The 12,694-nt window shown below is 29.4% G+C and overlaps 2 protein-coding genes across 4 annotated transcripts in view; one reads left to right on the top strand and one right to left on the bottom strand.

The window, feature by feature from the left end:
- Positions 1-1,876: 1,876 nt before the first annotated feature.
- On the bottom strand, positions 1,877-10,462 carry LOC129912498 (Bardet-Biedl syndrome 1 protein homolog). Of its 3 annotated transcripts, none has more exons than XM_055990766.1 (7): positions 10,121-10,462; positions 5,246-5,372; positions 4,953-5,188; positions 4,721-4,894; positions 3,722-4,367; positions 3,388-3,659; positions 1,877-2,172 (listed from the first exon to the last, which is right to left on the bottom strand). In XM_055990766.1, exons 2-7 carry the CDS (start codon positions 5,346-5,348, stop codon positions 1,969-1,971), a joined length of 1,635 nt encoding a protein of 544 aa, XP_055846741.1. In that variant the 5' UTR covers positions 5,349-5,372; positions 10,121-10,462; the 3' UTR covers positions 1,877-1,968. The 3 variants fall into 3 exon arrangements, with proteins under 3 accessions (XP_055846741.1, XP_055846740.1, XP_055846739.1); XM_055990765.1 differs by lacking the exon at positions 10,121-10,462 and adding an exon at positions 5,611-5,725; XM_055990764.1 differs by lacking the exon at positions 10,121-10,462 and having other exon boundaries at positions 5,246-5,570.
- Positions 10,463-11,425: 963 nt separating this feature from the next.
- Positions 11,426-12,694, top strand: part of LOC129912497 (putative mediator of RNA polymerase II transcription subunit 26) — a 31,313-nt gene continuing 30,044 nt past the window's right edge. The window contains exon 1 of the mRNA XM_055990763.1: positions 11,426-11,628. The gene's annotated coding sequence lies outside the window, so the exon portion shown is untranslated. The remainder of the gene's footprint in view (positions 11,629-12,694) is intronic.

Below are 12,694 nucleotides of genomic sequence, written 5' to 3'. Positions count from 1 at the left end.
GGTTTTCATCCAAGAAGGAAACCTTATTAAAACAATCGGGTTTTCCTTATTGTTTTAAAATCTGCAAAAAAATAAAAAAAACGATGACCAGGCTGGGAATTGAACTGGAGACTTCAAATCATTAGTCGCCCACCTTACCACCTGAACCAACCTGCCATGAAAATATTGATCGCGATTTTTGTTCTACTGCTTAGTTGCAAAAAAAATCAACTTTTCAGTCAAATTTTAATAAGATTTTCTCTATAAAAATAATAAGAAATCTCCTTAAAAAAACTTTATTAATCGTTGATTTTAATAAGATTTCCTTATGAAATGTATGGACGGTAAAACAATATGGCAATCTGTTAGTTTTTAGCGGGTCATATTTTTCTCTGTGTAGTTTGTCATTTTGTCTTTTTTTGAAAACTCGAGCATCTAATTGCAAATTAGAAAGCTAGAAACACTTATGCAATATCTCTTGACGGATGCTCGAACTATTAGTTAAACCTCAAGCTAACAAATATTTTCAAAAAAGAACTCGTGTTTTTAACTTTTTACCAGATTAAAAAAAACATCAAAAATAGATTTGAAGTCCTATTATGGGCTGCAAACTGAATCTAGTAAAATTTGGCAAATATGAGACATAATCTGAAATAATGAACATCAAAAAACAAATTTGTCTGTACGTGATGACAGATTCCTGTGTGCGTGACTTTTTAATGAATTCAACTGTGATGTTAAAATTCATTAAGTTATTGCTTTTTTCTATCTGAGAATATAATTTACGATCACAAAATCTAGGCTCTTTTGTGCAGAAATTAGTTCAAAAATTTAAGTTCTATGAAACGAAGACGATGTAAGTGTATGAAAAACTTTGATCTTTCTTCAAAAAATTAATTCAATTTGTTAGAGGATTCTTTTACAGTCATACAGATTGACTGAATTATGTTACCCTTCATATCGTATCGTTTTTAAGATTTATGAAAAAAATATATTTTTCAATAGTCACTGTGGCGTATGCGTGATATTTTTTTTTATTTAAACATTTCATCATTTTTTTTTGTTAACTTTTCTTCAAATGTTATTTATTCATTTTAAATTAGACATAAATGCGTTTGGATTTTGTAGCAAACTTGTAAAAGAAAGCTTTTACTTTCGTAAAGCATGAACATTTTCTATCCACGCTTTGTTTATATCAAAAATATTTTGTTTTTTTTGAATCTTTGGTACAAGTATTTAATATTTTTTATTCATATGAGAAAGATTGCACTTGTCCAAATTCTTAACCTTAATTTCAAACGTTCCTTCATAAAGGTACGCAATTTTTGTTGACATACCTAAAAAACCTACACGTATTTATAAAATTTTCTTATCATGAGCACTTTTGTTTTTTGTTTTACAAGTGGTTCTTTGTTGGCTAGTCATTATCAAAAAAAAATCTGGAAAGTTCACAAAAAACATGTTTTGTTTGTTTTTTTTCGAAGAATATTTCAACCTTTTTATTTATCGTTCAAAAAACCCTGCATCTGATTCAGTCGAGATTATTTTATGCCAACTGAAGCTATGCGATACGAGCTTTGAAGCAAAATTTCCAAAATACATAGTACATTTCGAAACAGATGTATATATGTATATTTTTTTAAAATTATTCTAGACTGCAAGTCTTTAAAGTCTCAGAAATTAATCAAAGAAAAAACCAATCAGCTCACATTTTAATTTTTAATTACTGGTTTAGAATTTAAGATGTTTAAGCACTAAACAAATTATTATTATCAGCTCAAAAAAAAACTACACTTTCTGAGGAAATCAAAAAGAATTAATTTTGGTTATAAAATAGAATACCTCTCTTTAAATCAGAAACATCAGACAAACTTAACAATAAAACCAAAAAAAAAACTGTCTTTAATTTAATACTTTATTGCACAAAAAAATACATTTTACTGCGGGTATAAATTAATCAACATCAATTTAGGAGAAAAAAAAATCATTTTAGCCTTCTAAACTTGCTTCTGATTCCGGCATAGCAATTATAGCAGCTATCAATGGTTTACTTTGATTAAGTTTAGTTATAATAATCCGTACTATTGAGTTATCCTTCGTCAGTGTAAGTGGTGGTAAACCATTTTCTTGAGATAGAATTGCAGTGACTTCAAAATCAACTTTCAATGGTGTGCCTGGCAAAATGGCTGGCAGCTGTAAAATAAAATATATTTAAATAATGATGAAAATGACATAGAAAAAGAACATTTATGTTTTTGTATAGAAACTAAAGAAATATTTCTTGGTTCAATTTGTTTAATTTTTGATTTCGTTTAACGATATTTAAGAAATTTCTAACAATTCTCAAAGTTTATTTAAAGTAAAACTTTATTCATTAAGCTTATTCAGCTACGAAATGCTTTAAGCTCTTGAAATGAAATTATTAAAAGCTCTTAGAGCTTTTGTGATTTTGAGAGTTTTATTATTCAAAGCTTGATAATTGTAGGTAACAGTTGACCACAAAAGTCTATAAATTAAATGCAAATTAAACTTAAAAATATAATTAATCAATGGAACTAATTAGGGCCTTAACTATTAAGTTCGTTTATAAAAAATTGTTGATTTTGAAACACAATTTAAAGGGTTTTTTGCGGGTTAGTATTTTTTAATGACTTCAATCAATTTATAAAATAATAATTTGTTCTTGGAAAAGTTTGAATTTTAGACCTATTCAAAATCGAGATTGCATTAAGTTGAGAAAAATAAAATAAAAGAGGACCTAATCAAATTTTTAAGCTTCTGTTTGTTTTCATTTAAACTTTGAAGAAAAATTTGGTGTTTTAAAAAAACAAGTGATGATTTGCTAGATTCCATTTATAAGTGTAATTCAAACTAAGTTAAATAAATAATTAAAAAAAAAAAAAAATTCGTTCATAAAAGAAAGAACTTCACTTTTTTTCTTGTGAAGCTAATTCTTCAGATTCCTATCGAGGCAAGTTGTAATGAAAAATTCTATGCAGAATACTAAGAAATAAATTTAACGCGTGCCCAACGGACGGAAACTTTAAAGAAATAGTAGCTGGGCTACCACAAGGAACTGTTTTATGTCCAATATCGTAACTTTTGTTGCATACGATATAACTCAAAAAGTAGATACCATCGAACTTAAAGAAAAAAAGCAACTCGAAGAAATATTATCAAAAAACAAAGTTTCTACGCCTTTTTCACAGGAATAACCACATGTATCAATACCGCTGCCCCGTTATAGAGAACCAAAAAAAAAAATCAAACTCCTGATTCTAAAACAAAAAAATAAACCAAAACGAAAATTAAATCGTAATTTCCGAAATAACCTATATTTCTATTAATCATCAATTACCATACTATGTGTTTTATGCATCCTAAAAAACCAATGAATAATATACTTACCATTGCCATTGATTTGGCAATTTTATAATGTCTTCGATCGGCATGCAATAAAAGTCTCAAATTCGTGGCCACTTTGTATGATGACAAATTTTGAATTGTTAAAAACAAACGAAAAACTGGCCCTGCACCGCACACCTCAGCAGCCACCTTGATTGGTGCGTGTGCTACGTCACCCGATATCATACTCTCGGCAGAGTTTATTGCTTCAACAGTTGCACGAGCAGCTGTATGACGTAAACGCCACAATTCAACTTGAAAGCTTCCATATGTAGCTAGAGATACATTGAAAATAATTTCTTTCTTAAACAAAAAAAAGTGCAAACTACATTTCTACCTTTTGCATTGAGCTTCTCACGTAGTGTTTGCTCAATAAATATTGAACTTTTTTTCGGCTTTTCTAGCAAAGATATTCTATTCCCATTGACGTCAGTTACTTTGTCTGATATTTTTCCTGAAGTAGGATCAAATTTTGCATTTCTTTTAAGAATTTTCACAAACATATTTCCACTCTCGGTTATAAGTGTAAGGACATATTCTTCTTGTCCCAAATGACCGAAAATCATTGCCATCACAGATTCCTCCATTTTAAACTGATCCACTATGGATTTTTGTATGAATAGCTGAACCAATCCTCCAACCATCGATACACAAACTATTGTCAAGCCTAAATGTGACAAGCAAATTGGTATCAAACAGATTGGAATCTCCTCAAGAGTGTGTGTATAAAGCTGTTTGCCTTTCTTCGAAAAACATGTCAATTGCTTGTCCATAGAGGCTACTGCAATGGTCTCATCAATTGGTACCAATACTAAACCGGCAAGAGGATTGTTTAGTTTGAATATTTCCTTGCCTTCTAGCCAGGATTTTCGAAGCAAATGAACAGCACCATTACGGGTAGCTACCACAATGCGAAAGTCTGCCTCGTATTGGCCATGGACGCACATTAGGCTCGGTGTTGTTTCGTAGGAGCATGTCCTGGCCTGCGGATATAATTTTTAAGTTAAATGCAAAGTTATAGAAGATCTGCAATTTTAAAGAAAGTTTCTTAACAAAGCTCTTAAACGGGACATAGAGACTCGAAAACGGTCCGAGTTAACTTGATACCAGGTTCGAGTTGATTTTACATGTCCCGGGCTTTAGTTCGAGTTCCAATTTCATGGTTCGAATATTCAAAAATGGTCTCATAAAAGTCTAAAGTACTGATATTTTTTAAAATTTTCGAGAACGCGACTAGTTTCGAGTCTCTAAGATCCTCTTAAGCCATGAGAACTCGAACTTGAGTCTTAATATAGTTTTGAAATTAGAGTTTATAAAAATATATTTGATCAAATACCTGATATAAAATACCAAACCCTTGAGTGTCCAAAATATATATTTCACCATGCTCTGTGGCTAAAACTAAGCACGAAGGAGGATTAATGTCAATCGATACTCGCTGTAAAGCAGCCATTGCGACAATTGTTGAATATTTCTGCAGTGGTATGTCCATATGCTCCATTATAAAGTTCTAATGAAATAAAAAATATTGAAAGAAATTGGTCGATTTTTATTGACTATTGACTCACATGTCGGTCTTGAGCCGAAAGCAAAAGTAATTTCTGAGACACCCTAGTCAATTGATTCCTGTCCAATAGCTTTAGATTTTCAATAAGCATTTCTTGATTCTCAGTTCGTTCTACAGAAATTTTTCTCCAAATTTCCTTTTCTTTTTCATCAACTTCCATTGCTGGCAGAGTATACTTGAAATATGGTTTCATGTTTCGATAAAATAAAATCGATTCTCCAATTGCAACTGCAACAACTAAAAAAAGGAAGTTTACCCTGAGAATCATCACTGTTATCAATCAATTTAATTTACTTGGAGTTTTTGGTTCAGGTTCATCAATATAAAAACTTTCAATTGCCGATGGAGCACCTGGAATACCTTGCTCACTTGCTAGTTGTGTTCCCTTGAAAACCATTAATTTTGAGACTTTTGTATCGTCCTGTGAAATATCAGCAGCAACTAATTTCATATAACTGTCACATTTTAAATCACACAGAGTTAGGCAAGATTGTAAAGTGTTAATTTTGAATGGGCGATCTGATTGAACTTCAAGCCATTTCGAATTTTCCATATTTTTGTGGATTTGTGAAAAATAATATCAACTCCACGTAATAAAATAAACTCTTTCTAGAACTACTTGTTGTGCTAGATTGAAGGAAAAGTTTGATTATGTTTACCTTAGCAACCATAATTGAATTGTGTGTTGCCATTTCTGATAGATACGTGCTCCTGTAAGTGAAACCAAATGTCCAGATTTCGACAAACGCAGGCAAGAACTTTTTTTTTAAGCTTTTTCACTTGTACAATTGAATCATTTATTTGCAAAACATGATAAGTCCATGATTTTAAATTTTTCAGGAGAAGAAAAAAACGTTCTATTTTCTTTTGATATGCGTAGAAAAATTTATAATAAATATATTCTGTAGAACTCTTGCCTAGCTACAAAATACCGTTTCGTTTTTAATTTTTGGAGCGATAGCTCAAAAGATAAAAAATAAAAACTCTTTTGGACTTATCATACTTTGAAAATAAACGGATGTGAAATTAGTTTTTAAATGGATATGCAATTTTGCTTTTAGCCCCAGTCTATCAAACAATTGTATTTGAGAATAAAATACAATGTCCGGACTGCTTATTTAACTTTAAAGTAGCTTTAAACTTAAGATTTTCAGCCATTAATCTAATATACCATTTATACAAAAAGAAGCTGTTGTTTATTTTCAAAAGATGATATTTCGCGTAGTTGTAAAATCGGATATAGATGGAGTAGATACTTCATATTTTAAAGACAGACGTGGTTATCCCTGGAGTACAAATTTAGTCAAAAAAACGAATTTTGAAAAAAAGTGGACTTATCATGTTTTGCAAATAAATGATTCAATTAGATAAAATAAAAAAATAAAAAAAAAATGTTTCAACATAATTTTGACTCGGCAACAAAGATAAATTTTCTTGGCCAGTGTTGGAGTGAAAAAGTGGAAAAATGTGACTTAAAATCTATTACATGAGTGTTACATTTGGAAAACAACATTAAAATAGTTATCAAAATTACCTTATTTAGAGGATGTGGGGCAAGACCACCCCTTTAGTGTTTGACTGTCTTAAAAACTAACACAAAACATCTTTTAACTAAAATAAAGTCTTTATTCAATAAGTTTAATGTTTTATGTAGGAACTTTCAATGTTTTAAAGAAAATTAAAAATACTATCCAAAAGATAATACGTTTTGAAAAAAACATTTAACGGTCTTTTGCCCTATCAAATTCTGTTGATAGTAAACCGTTTCTTTTTTAAAAAATGGAATCTGTTTGCAATTATCACCCACGTATGCTGTGTCTTCATCGGCCCCCATCTTTTAATATTTTTAATATATAAAAAAAGAAAAAGTTAAAACTTTTAATTATTTATTTCACTCTTAAAAGTAAAACTTACCTTTCACATGAACGAAGAACGATGATGTTTTGATGAAAAAAGTGTTGCCAATTTTATTTTTTTTTTCATACAAGATAGTTTAAAAAGGGTCTTGCCCCCACTTCCCCTACTCAAAGCATCGTTTTATGATCTTATCAGAACAATATTTTTATTCTTTTTACTCTAAAGCAGTGAAATGATAAATTTTTTCTTATCCAAAAATGAATTCGTGCAATACATAATGTTACAATATTTAAAAAAAATGACTCGTTTCATTTGTTTTAACACACTCTAATTCCTCAAAAATTTATTCTTGAATTCTGAGTTTAAATTTGGCGAGCTATTGCAATTGATTTACTCATGTAAATATAAATATATTTAATTTAATTAAAACTTCAAACTTCCTTGAATTTTCACACAAGAAATATTTGAACAGAAGTTATGAACCCTTGAATTAGGTGCACACGCAATTTTGATTAAAACTGTATTTGTAAATTGTATTTTCCAAATTTTAACAAAAAATAAACTCATACACGTCATATCTTTGCTGGAAAAAGCAAAACAAAAATCCATCATCCGCGCTACCTGCGATGATTCACTATTATTGGTTTTAATGAAATGACGCTAACTAGATATCCAATCATTGCCCCCTACTAAGGTTTTTTTTTATATTGAAGACCACTTTAACAATTGTTTCTGTTTACGCGCAAATAAGTGCTTTCACTTGTATTATAAAAAAAAATATAAAATAAAATAAAATTTCCTGATTTTACTTAAATTGAAACTTTGTGCAAAACAACTCAAAACAATGAAAAATAAAAAAAAAAAAAATGAAAACAACTTGACTTGCCGAGGAGATGAAAATTCCATGTGACAGTAATATGGTTAAAAATTCCTTAGGCATGCATCATCTCAGTTTACTCTTTTAACCTGCTTTAAAGAGTTTTTTTAATTTGATATACAGGTAGATAGGTACTGCAGGGCAAGTTTTTGATTCGTAAAAAATTGTTTACTAGATTTGTGTTTAACGATAGGTATAAGAAAATTCCTGAAAGATGATCTGAAATTCTTTCTTCGATCTACGTATTCCGGTTTATTTAGATCATTCTTCCAATTGCGAAATATTAAAAGTGTGGGCAGTAAGAAACCCTAATAGACCTAAAACTGTGCAGGTATAAAATTCTAAAAATTCTAAGCAACCTTAAAATTAGGAGCAACTTTGTACAACCCAGTTGTTTATCTTATCTTTCTTTTATTCTATTATCCGCTTCTGTACCATATTTTACCTGACCATGCATATAAATACCCACAGTAATTCACTGTCACAAGTAGGTACAATTTTATGACGAACAAAATAAGAAAGAATATTATTTGCATGTCCTAGTTTAAAAAAAAAATCAAAAAGTTGATGAATCAATATTTACTTAAATGTTTGACTGCGATCACTGCATAGTAATAAATATCTAATCATGATGAATATGAAGAAGATTGTATCTAACCTGTTCAGAAATCAGTTGATATCTCACGTGTACTTTACCGTTGTGCGAATATACTTACAATAGATACATTCATATATACAATTCCACTTAAGCATCTGTATCTTTTCTTCTCCAGTAGTACTTTATAGGAGTCTTACCCTATCTATATCTGTGTGTAGTATGTCTTTTGTGAAACTCAGACAGAAAGTAATTTTTTCTCAAATCTGCCACAACTATAAGTAATTTAAGTTCATTGAATTGCGCGCGCGGCTTTCCAGAATAATATACAACATTTTTCTTTTTTTTTTTCTTTTGTAGTTGTATCTTTTTTTTATTTTTATTTTTATTTTTTTTATCAAATAAAAAACTACTACCATATCCAATCCAACAACTGTAGAATGCTGCAACAAAAAGCAAAAGTTGGTACTGCAATATAAACTCCTATCCAATATCCATGATTGCCAACTACAATTTTAAAAACGAATTTTAAAAATCAAATTATAATGGATTCATAGAACGTTCTTTGTAGATTACTTATTATTTTTATTTACTTTAAATTTTACATAACCAGAGAAATGAAGGAAAGGAAAAAAAAATCAAGTATGCAATTCACACGTGGTAGAAGTGAAACCTTAAAAATCATTTTCTTGCAAAAAAAAAAAAAATTTAAATTCATGTTTTTTTTATATAACAACCTATATCCATCAAAAAAAGCGAAAAAAACACGTAATTTTATCTTCTCACGCTATTAAATCCATTTTTTTTCCCTAACAACCTATACAAATTTTTACACCATCTGAAAGCTTATTGTCTCAGCTCAAAATATATATATCGATCAGGTGTATCAGACATCTAAAAAAAGAGCTAGAATTTTTTAAACTCGATGAAATTTCATCCAAAAAGCAAAAAAAAACATTTATTTTTATGTTCTCATGCTATTAAATCAATTTTTTTGTTTGACAACCTATAAAAAAATTTTATACCATGTGAAAGCTTATTGTTTCACCTTGTATAATGATGCATAAATCTTATTTCAAAGATGTCTACAAGAGAAGTTAAAATTTTTTAAAGTCAACCATGTCGAATTTCCAGACTGAGATTACGGTACTTCCTACACTGGTAGCTGGTCATCGCCAACAGATCTCCACAGGTGTTTTGAGGTATCTTAAAATTTTTTCAATTTAGGATTGTGTAACTTGTAGAGCACGTAACGTTATGTGTGATATATCAAATAAAAGGTTATGTTATCAGCATGCGTATTAAAGTTAAATCAAATTTGTATGTGCACTAGATCAAAAGATATAACGTGTGTTGGAAAAGAACATCTTTTTACCGTTATCTCCGAATTTTGAACATGAAATTAATTGAAATTTTGTACAGTTATAATTTATTTAATTACCTATCTACAGTACAAATTTCATTCATCTATCTATTAAAACAAAAAAGGTATAACAAGTTGAAGTCGTGTCGCGTTTTCGTTTCATCTTGTTTCAAATCAATACGATACTAAAGAAGTTTTCACTTAAAAAAAAAACTAATGATAATAGTCAAACGTTTCACAAGTTTCCCGTTATATTTTAACTTTGTTAAAATTTAAAAATCGTACCTATCTAATAAATAACAAATTTAAGTTAATTTTTTGAAGCCTAAATAGATCCGTCATTAACGTGATAACAAGCGTAGAAAGAATAGTAAACATTTTTCATAATGGAACCAATTTATTTGCAACTACTATAAAATCAATTTTACTCTGGATGTTTAAGTGTAGCTGTTTTCTTAGTGAATTTAAATTGCTTACGAATTTAACACTCCCAAGACGCCTTTAAACTGTCACAGGTTAATTTGTTCTTCCCAAAAATGTTCAATTGGTGAAAATAAATAACACTGGTCGGCAACGAAAATAGAGCTTGAACCAAACCTATTTTTTCTAAAGGATTTGTATGTGCTGATTCCGAATCCGACGTCAAAATTCCACTGGCACATCACATTTTTTTAATATTTGAATTATAACAGGTCAAAAATGCTTTTTTTGGGACTTTTGGCGTCAAATTACATCACCGTTAAATTTGTAATTGCAAAACTACTTATGCAAAAAGCTTTATTTTAAATATGTTTATTCTTTTTACAAAATTATTTTTTTTTCTAAAAGATATTTGAAATATAAACTTATGATATCTTAGTGGTTAAAGTAACTAATGGGTTTTTGAAGCAGATTTTAAGTAAATTCAAGTTTTCGACTACTGATTTGGATACAAAAAAGCAAAATAATAAGCATTTAATTCAAACTTAAACTATAGCGAAAAAATTGATAGGTACATCTCAAAAACGTTATGGAAAAAATCTGTTAACAGTTTTGAATTCAGCACACAAGAGTTATTTAAAATTACCTTACAGAGTTCTTGCTCCCGAATTTTTTTGTTTTTTGCCGACCAGTTTAATTTATTAATTTAGAACCAAAATTTTTTTCTTAGTTCCCTGATTAAGCTTCGATTTATTTCCCACAAGATGGCACTTGAGTATTTTTGTGAACTGTCTTTTGTGTACTATATTATTACCCCAAACTTGATTCTATTGATAAAGTCGGTTTTAAGAAAATTCTTCGCTTCCCGATTCGAAATTTTTTAGTAAATTATTCTAGAAAAAAATTAACGCGAACTATAAGAGACGAAGTGTAAAATCGATTGAATTTTTTATTGTTTCAGACCCTATTGTAAAATATTAAAAACACACACGAGTTATTTATATTTATTTTTGATGAATTAATTGCTGCCTCGTCACGACTTATCAACCATTTAAATCAGGAAGCTTTTCCAACAGAGCATTTACCAATGTGGCAACCAAGTTCCTATCTCCTTTAGTTTGCTTTATTTTCAAGACAGTCTCAGCAGTCTCAGATTGATCGCGGTCGTGAGTGCTTGAAGTATTTTACCATGTTGTTGGTTTCTACTTTTATGTAAAAAAGAAATAAGAAATAAGCAAAATAACAACAAACTTATAAGTTGAACGGGGTTTAATTGTTGTTCTTGGTGCCCTTAATCGATGTCAATTAATGTTTCCTCTCATAAGTTCATCATTTTTTTTTCCGGTTTTTATTAAATACATACATCTCCTCTGATTGAAGTGCTGATTCAAATTGATCAACCATAAATACAAAAATAAAGAAATATTCAAATCAGAATTATACTACCTTTGTGCAACGATTAAGTGGAACAAAGTGATATTGTTTATTGGATAAGAGTCACGCTTTTTTGAGAATTCATTCGATAAACACGCGTCTAAAGATTTTTTTTAAATTTTTTTCAAAATGTAAGTTACTAAAACTGACGACGTGACAGTGGAACTTATTTTTATTTTTAGTTTTTTTTTTAAACTCAGATAGAAAGTAAGGAAATATATTTTTTTTTTACTTTGCCTCTGTAAGTCATATAGGGACCCGGACCAACAACAACAACAATGTTGTCCAACAAATGATTCATACTTGCGGTATTGTGTTTCCAGATTTATAATTTTTTTTTTCTTTTCTCAGAAGAATACAAGAGTAATCTGAGACAACATATTACACTCGAGTGAATGAATTATCAGCATAATATTATTAGTTTGCACTGCAAAAACACAACAAAAACAACTATTGTCGTGGAATAAATCAAGATACTGCGACATAATTGCACTGGAATTATATTTTAATGACATTGAGTTTGAGATTTGAGATTGAAGGTATATTGTTTTTGTGATGTAAGTAATTTCCATGTTAGTTTCTTGAATAGAACACAATAATATTACGTGGCGGGAAAATCTGAACACAAAAAAAAAGAGGTCATTGATACTGTTAATCTTGTTTGTGACAGTGAGATGGGTGCGGGTGTGACGAATGCAAACGCTCGATTATGGATTCTTAACTTATCTTTTCTACTCACTTTATTGTCGTATCCATTGATATAATTATTATTATGGCAAAGCAGCCATAATGTGTTTATCGTCTCAATTTAATTCAAGTGGGGTGAAAAGTTTGCAATATGCAATTGCGCTTTGTGCAAGTCTGAGGAGGCTGTTAATTATATACAAAGCCTTATTAGTTAACTTTTGTTTCTTTTTTTTTTGTATTTTAAGAGAATTGTGATGATGCTAGAAGATAACCATAACTGTAATGCAATTCAATTAAGTTTTTATATTTATTTTCGAAAACGAAGCTAAAAATGAAAGGAATAATTAAAATTAGAATGTAGGCATTTGTTTGTTTTAATTAAATTAAAATGCATAAAAACCGGTTATTGCTGACAGAAATACGTAACTATTAAAAGTAATGTTTTATGACAAACAATTTACTTTTAAATGAATTATACATAAATTTCAACTTTAAAAATAACTTTTTCAA

The sequence above is a fragment of the Episyrphus balteatus genome, chromosome 2 (assembly GCF_945859705.1).
Source record: "Episyrphus balteatus chromosome 2, idEpiBalt1.1, whole genome shotgun sequence".
In the NCBI taxonomy this organism is placed as follows: Eukaryota; Metazoa; Arthropoda; class Insecta; order Diptera; family Syrphidae; genus Episyrphus; species Episyrphus balteatus.
Note: the sequence above shows the minus strand (reverse complement) of the source record. Positions and strands in the feature narration are given on the sequence as shown.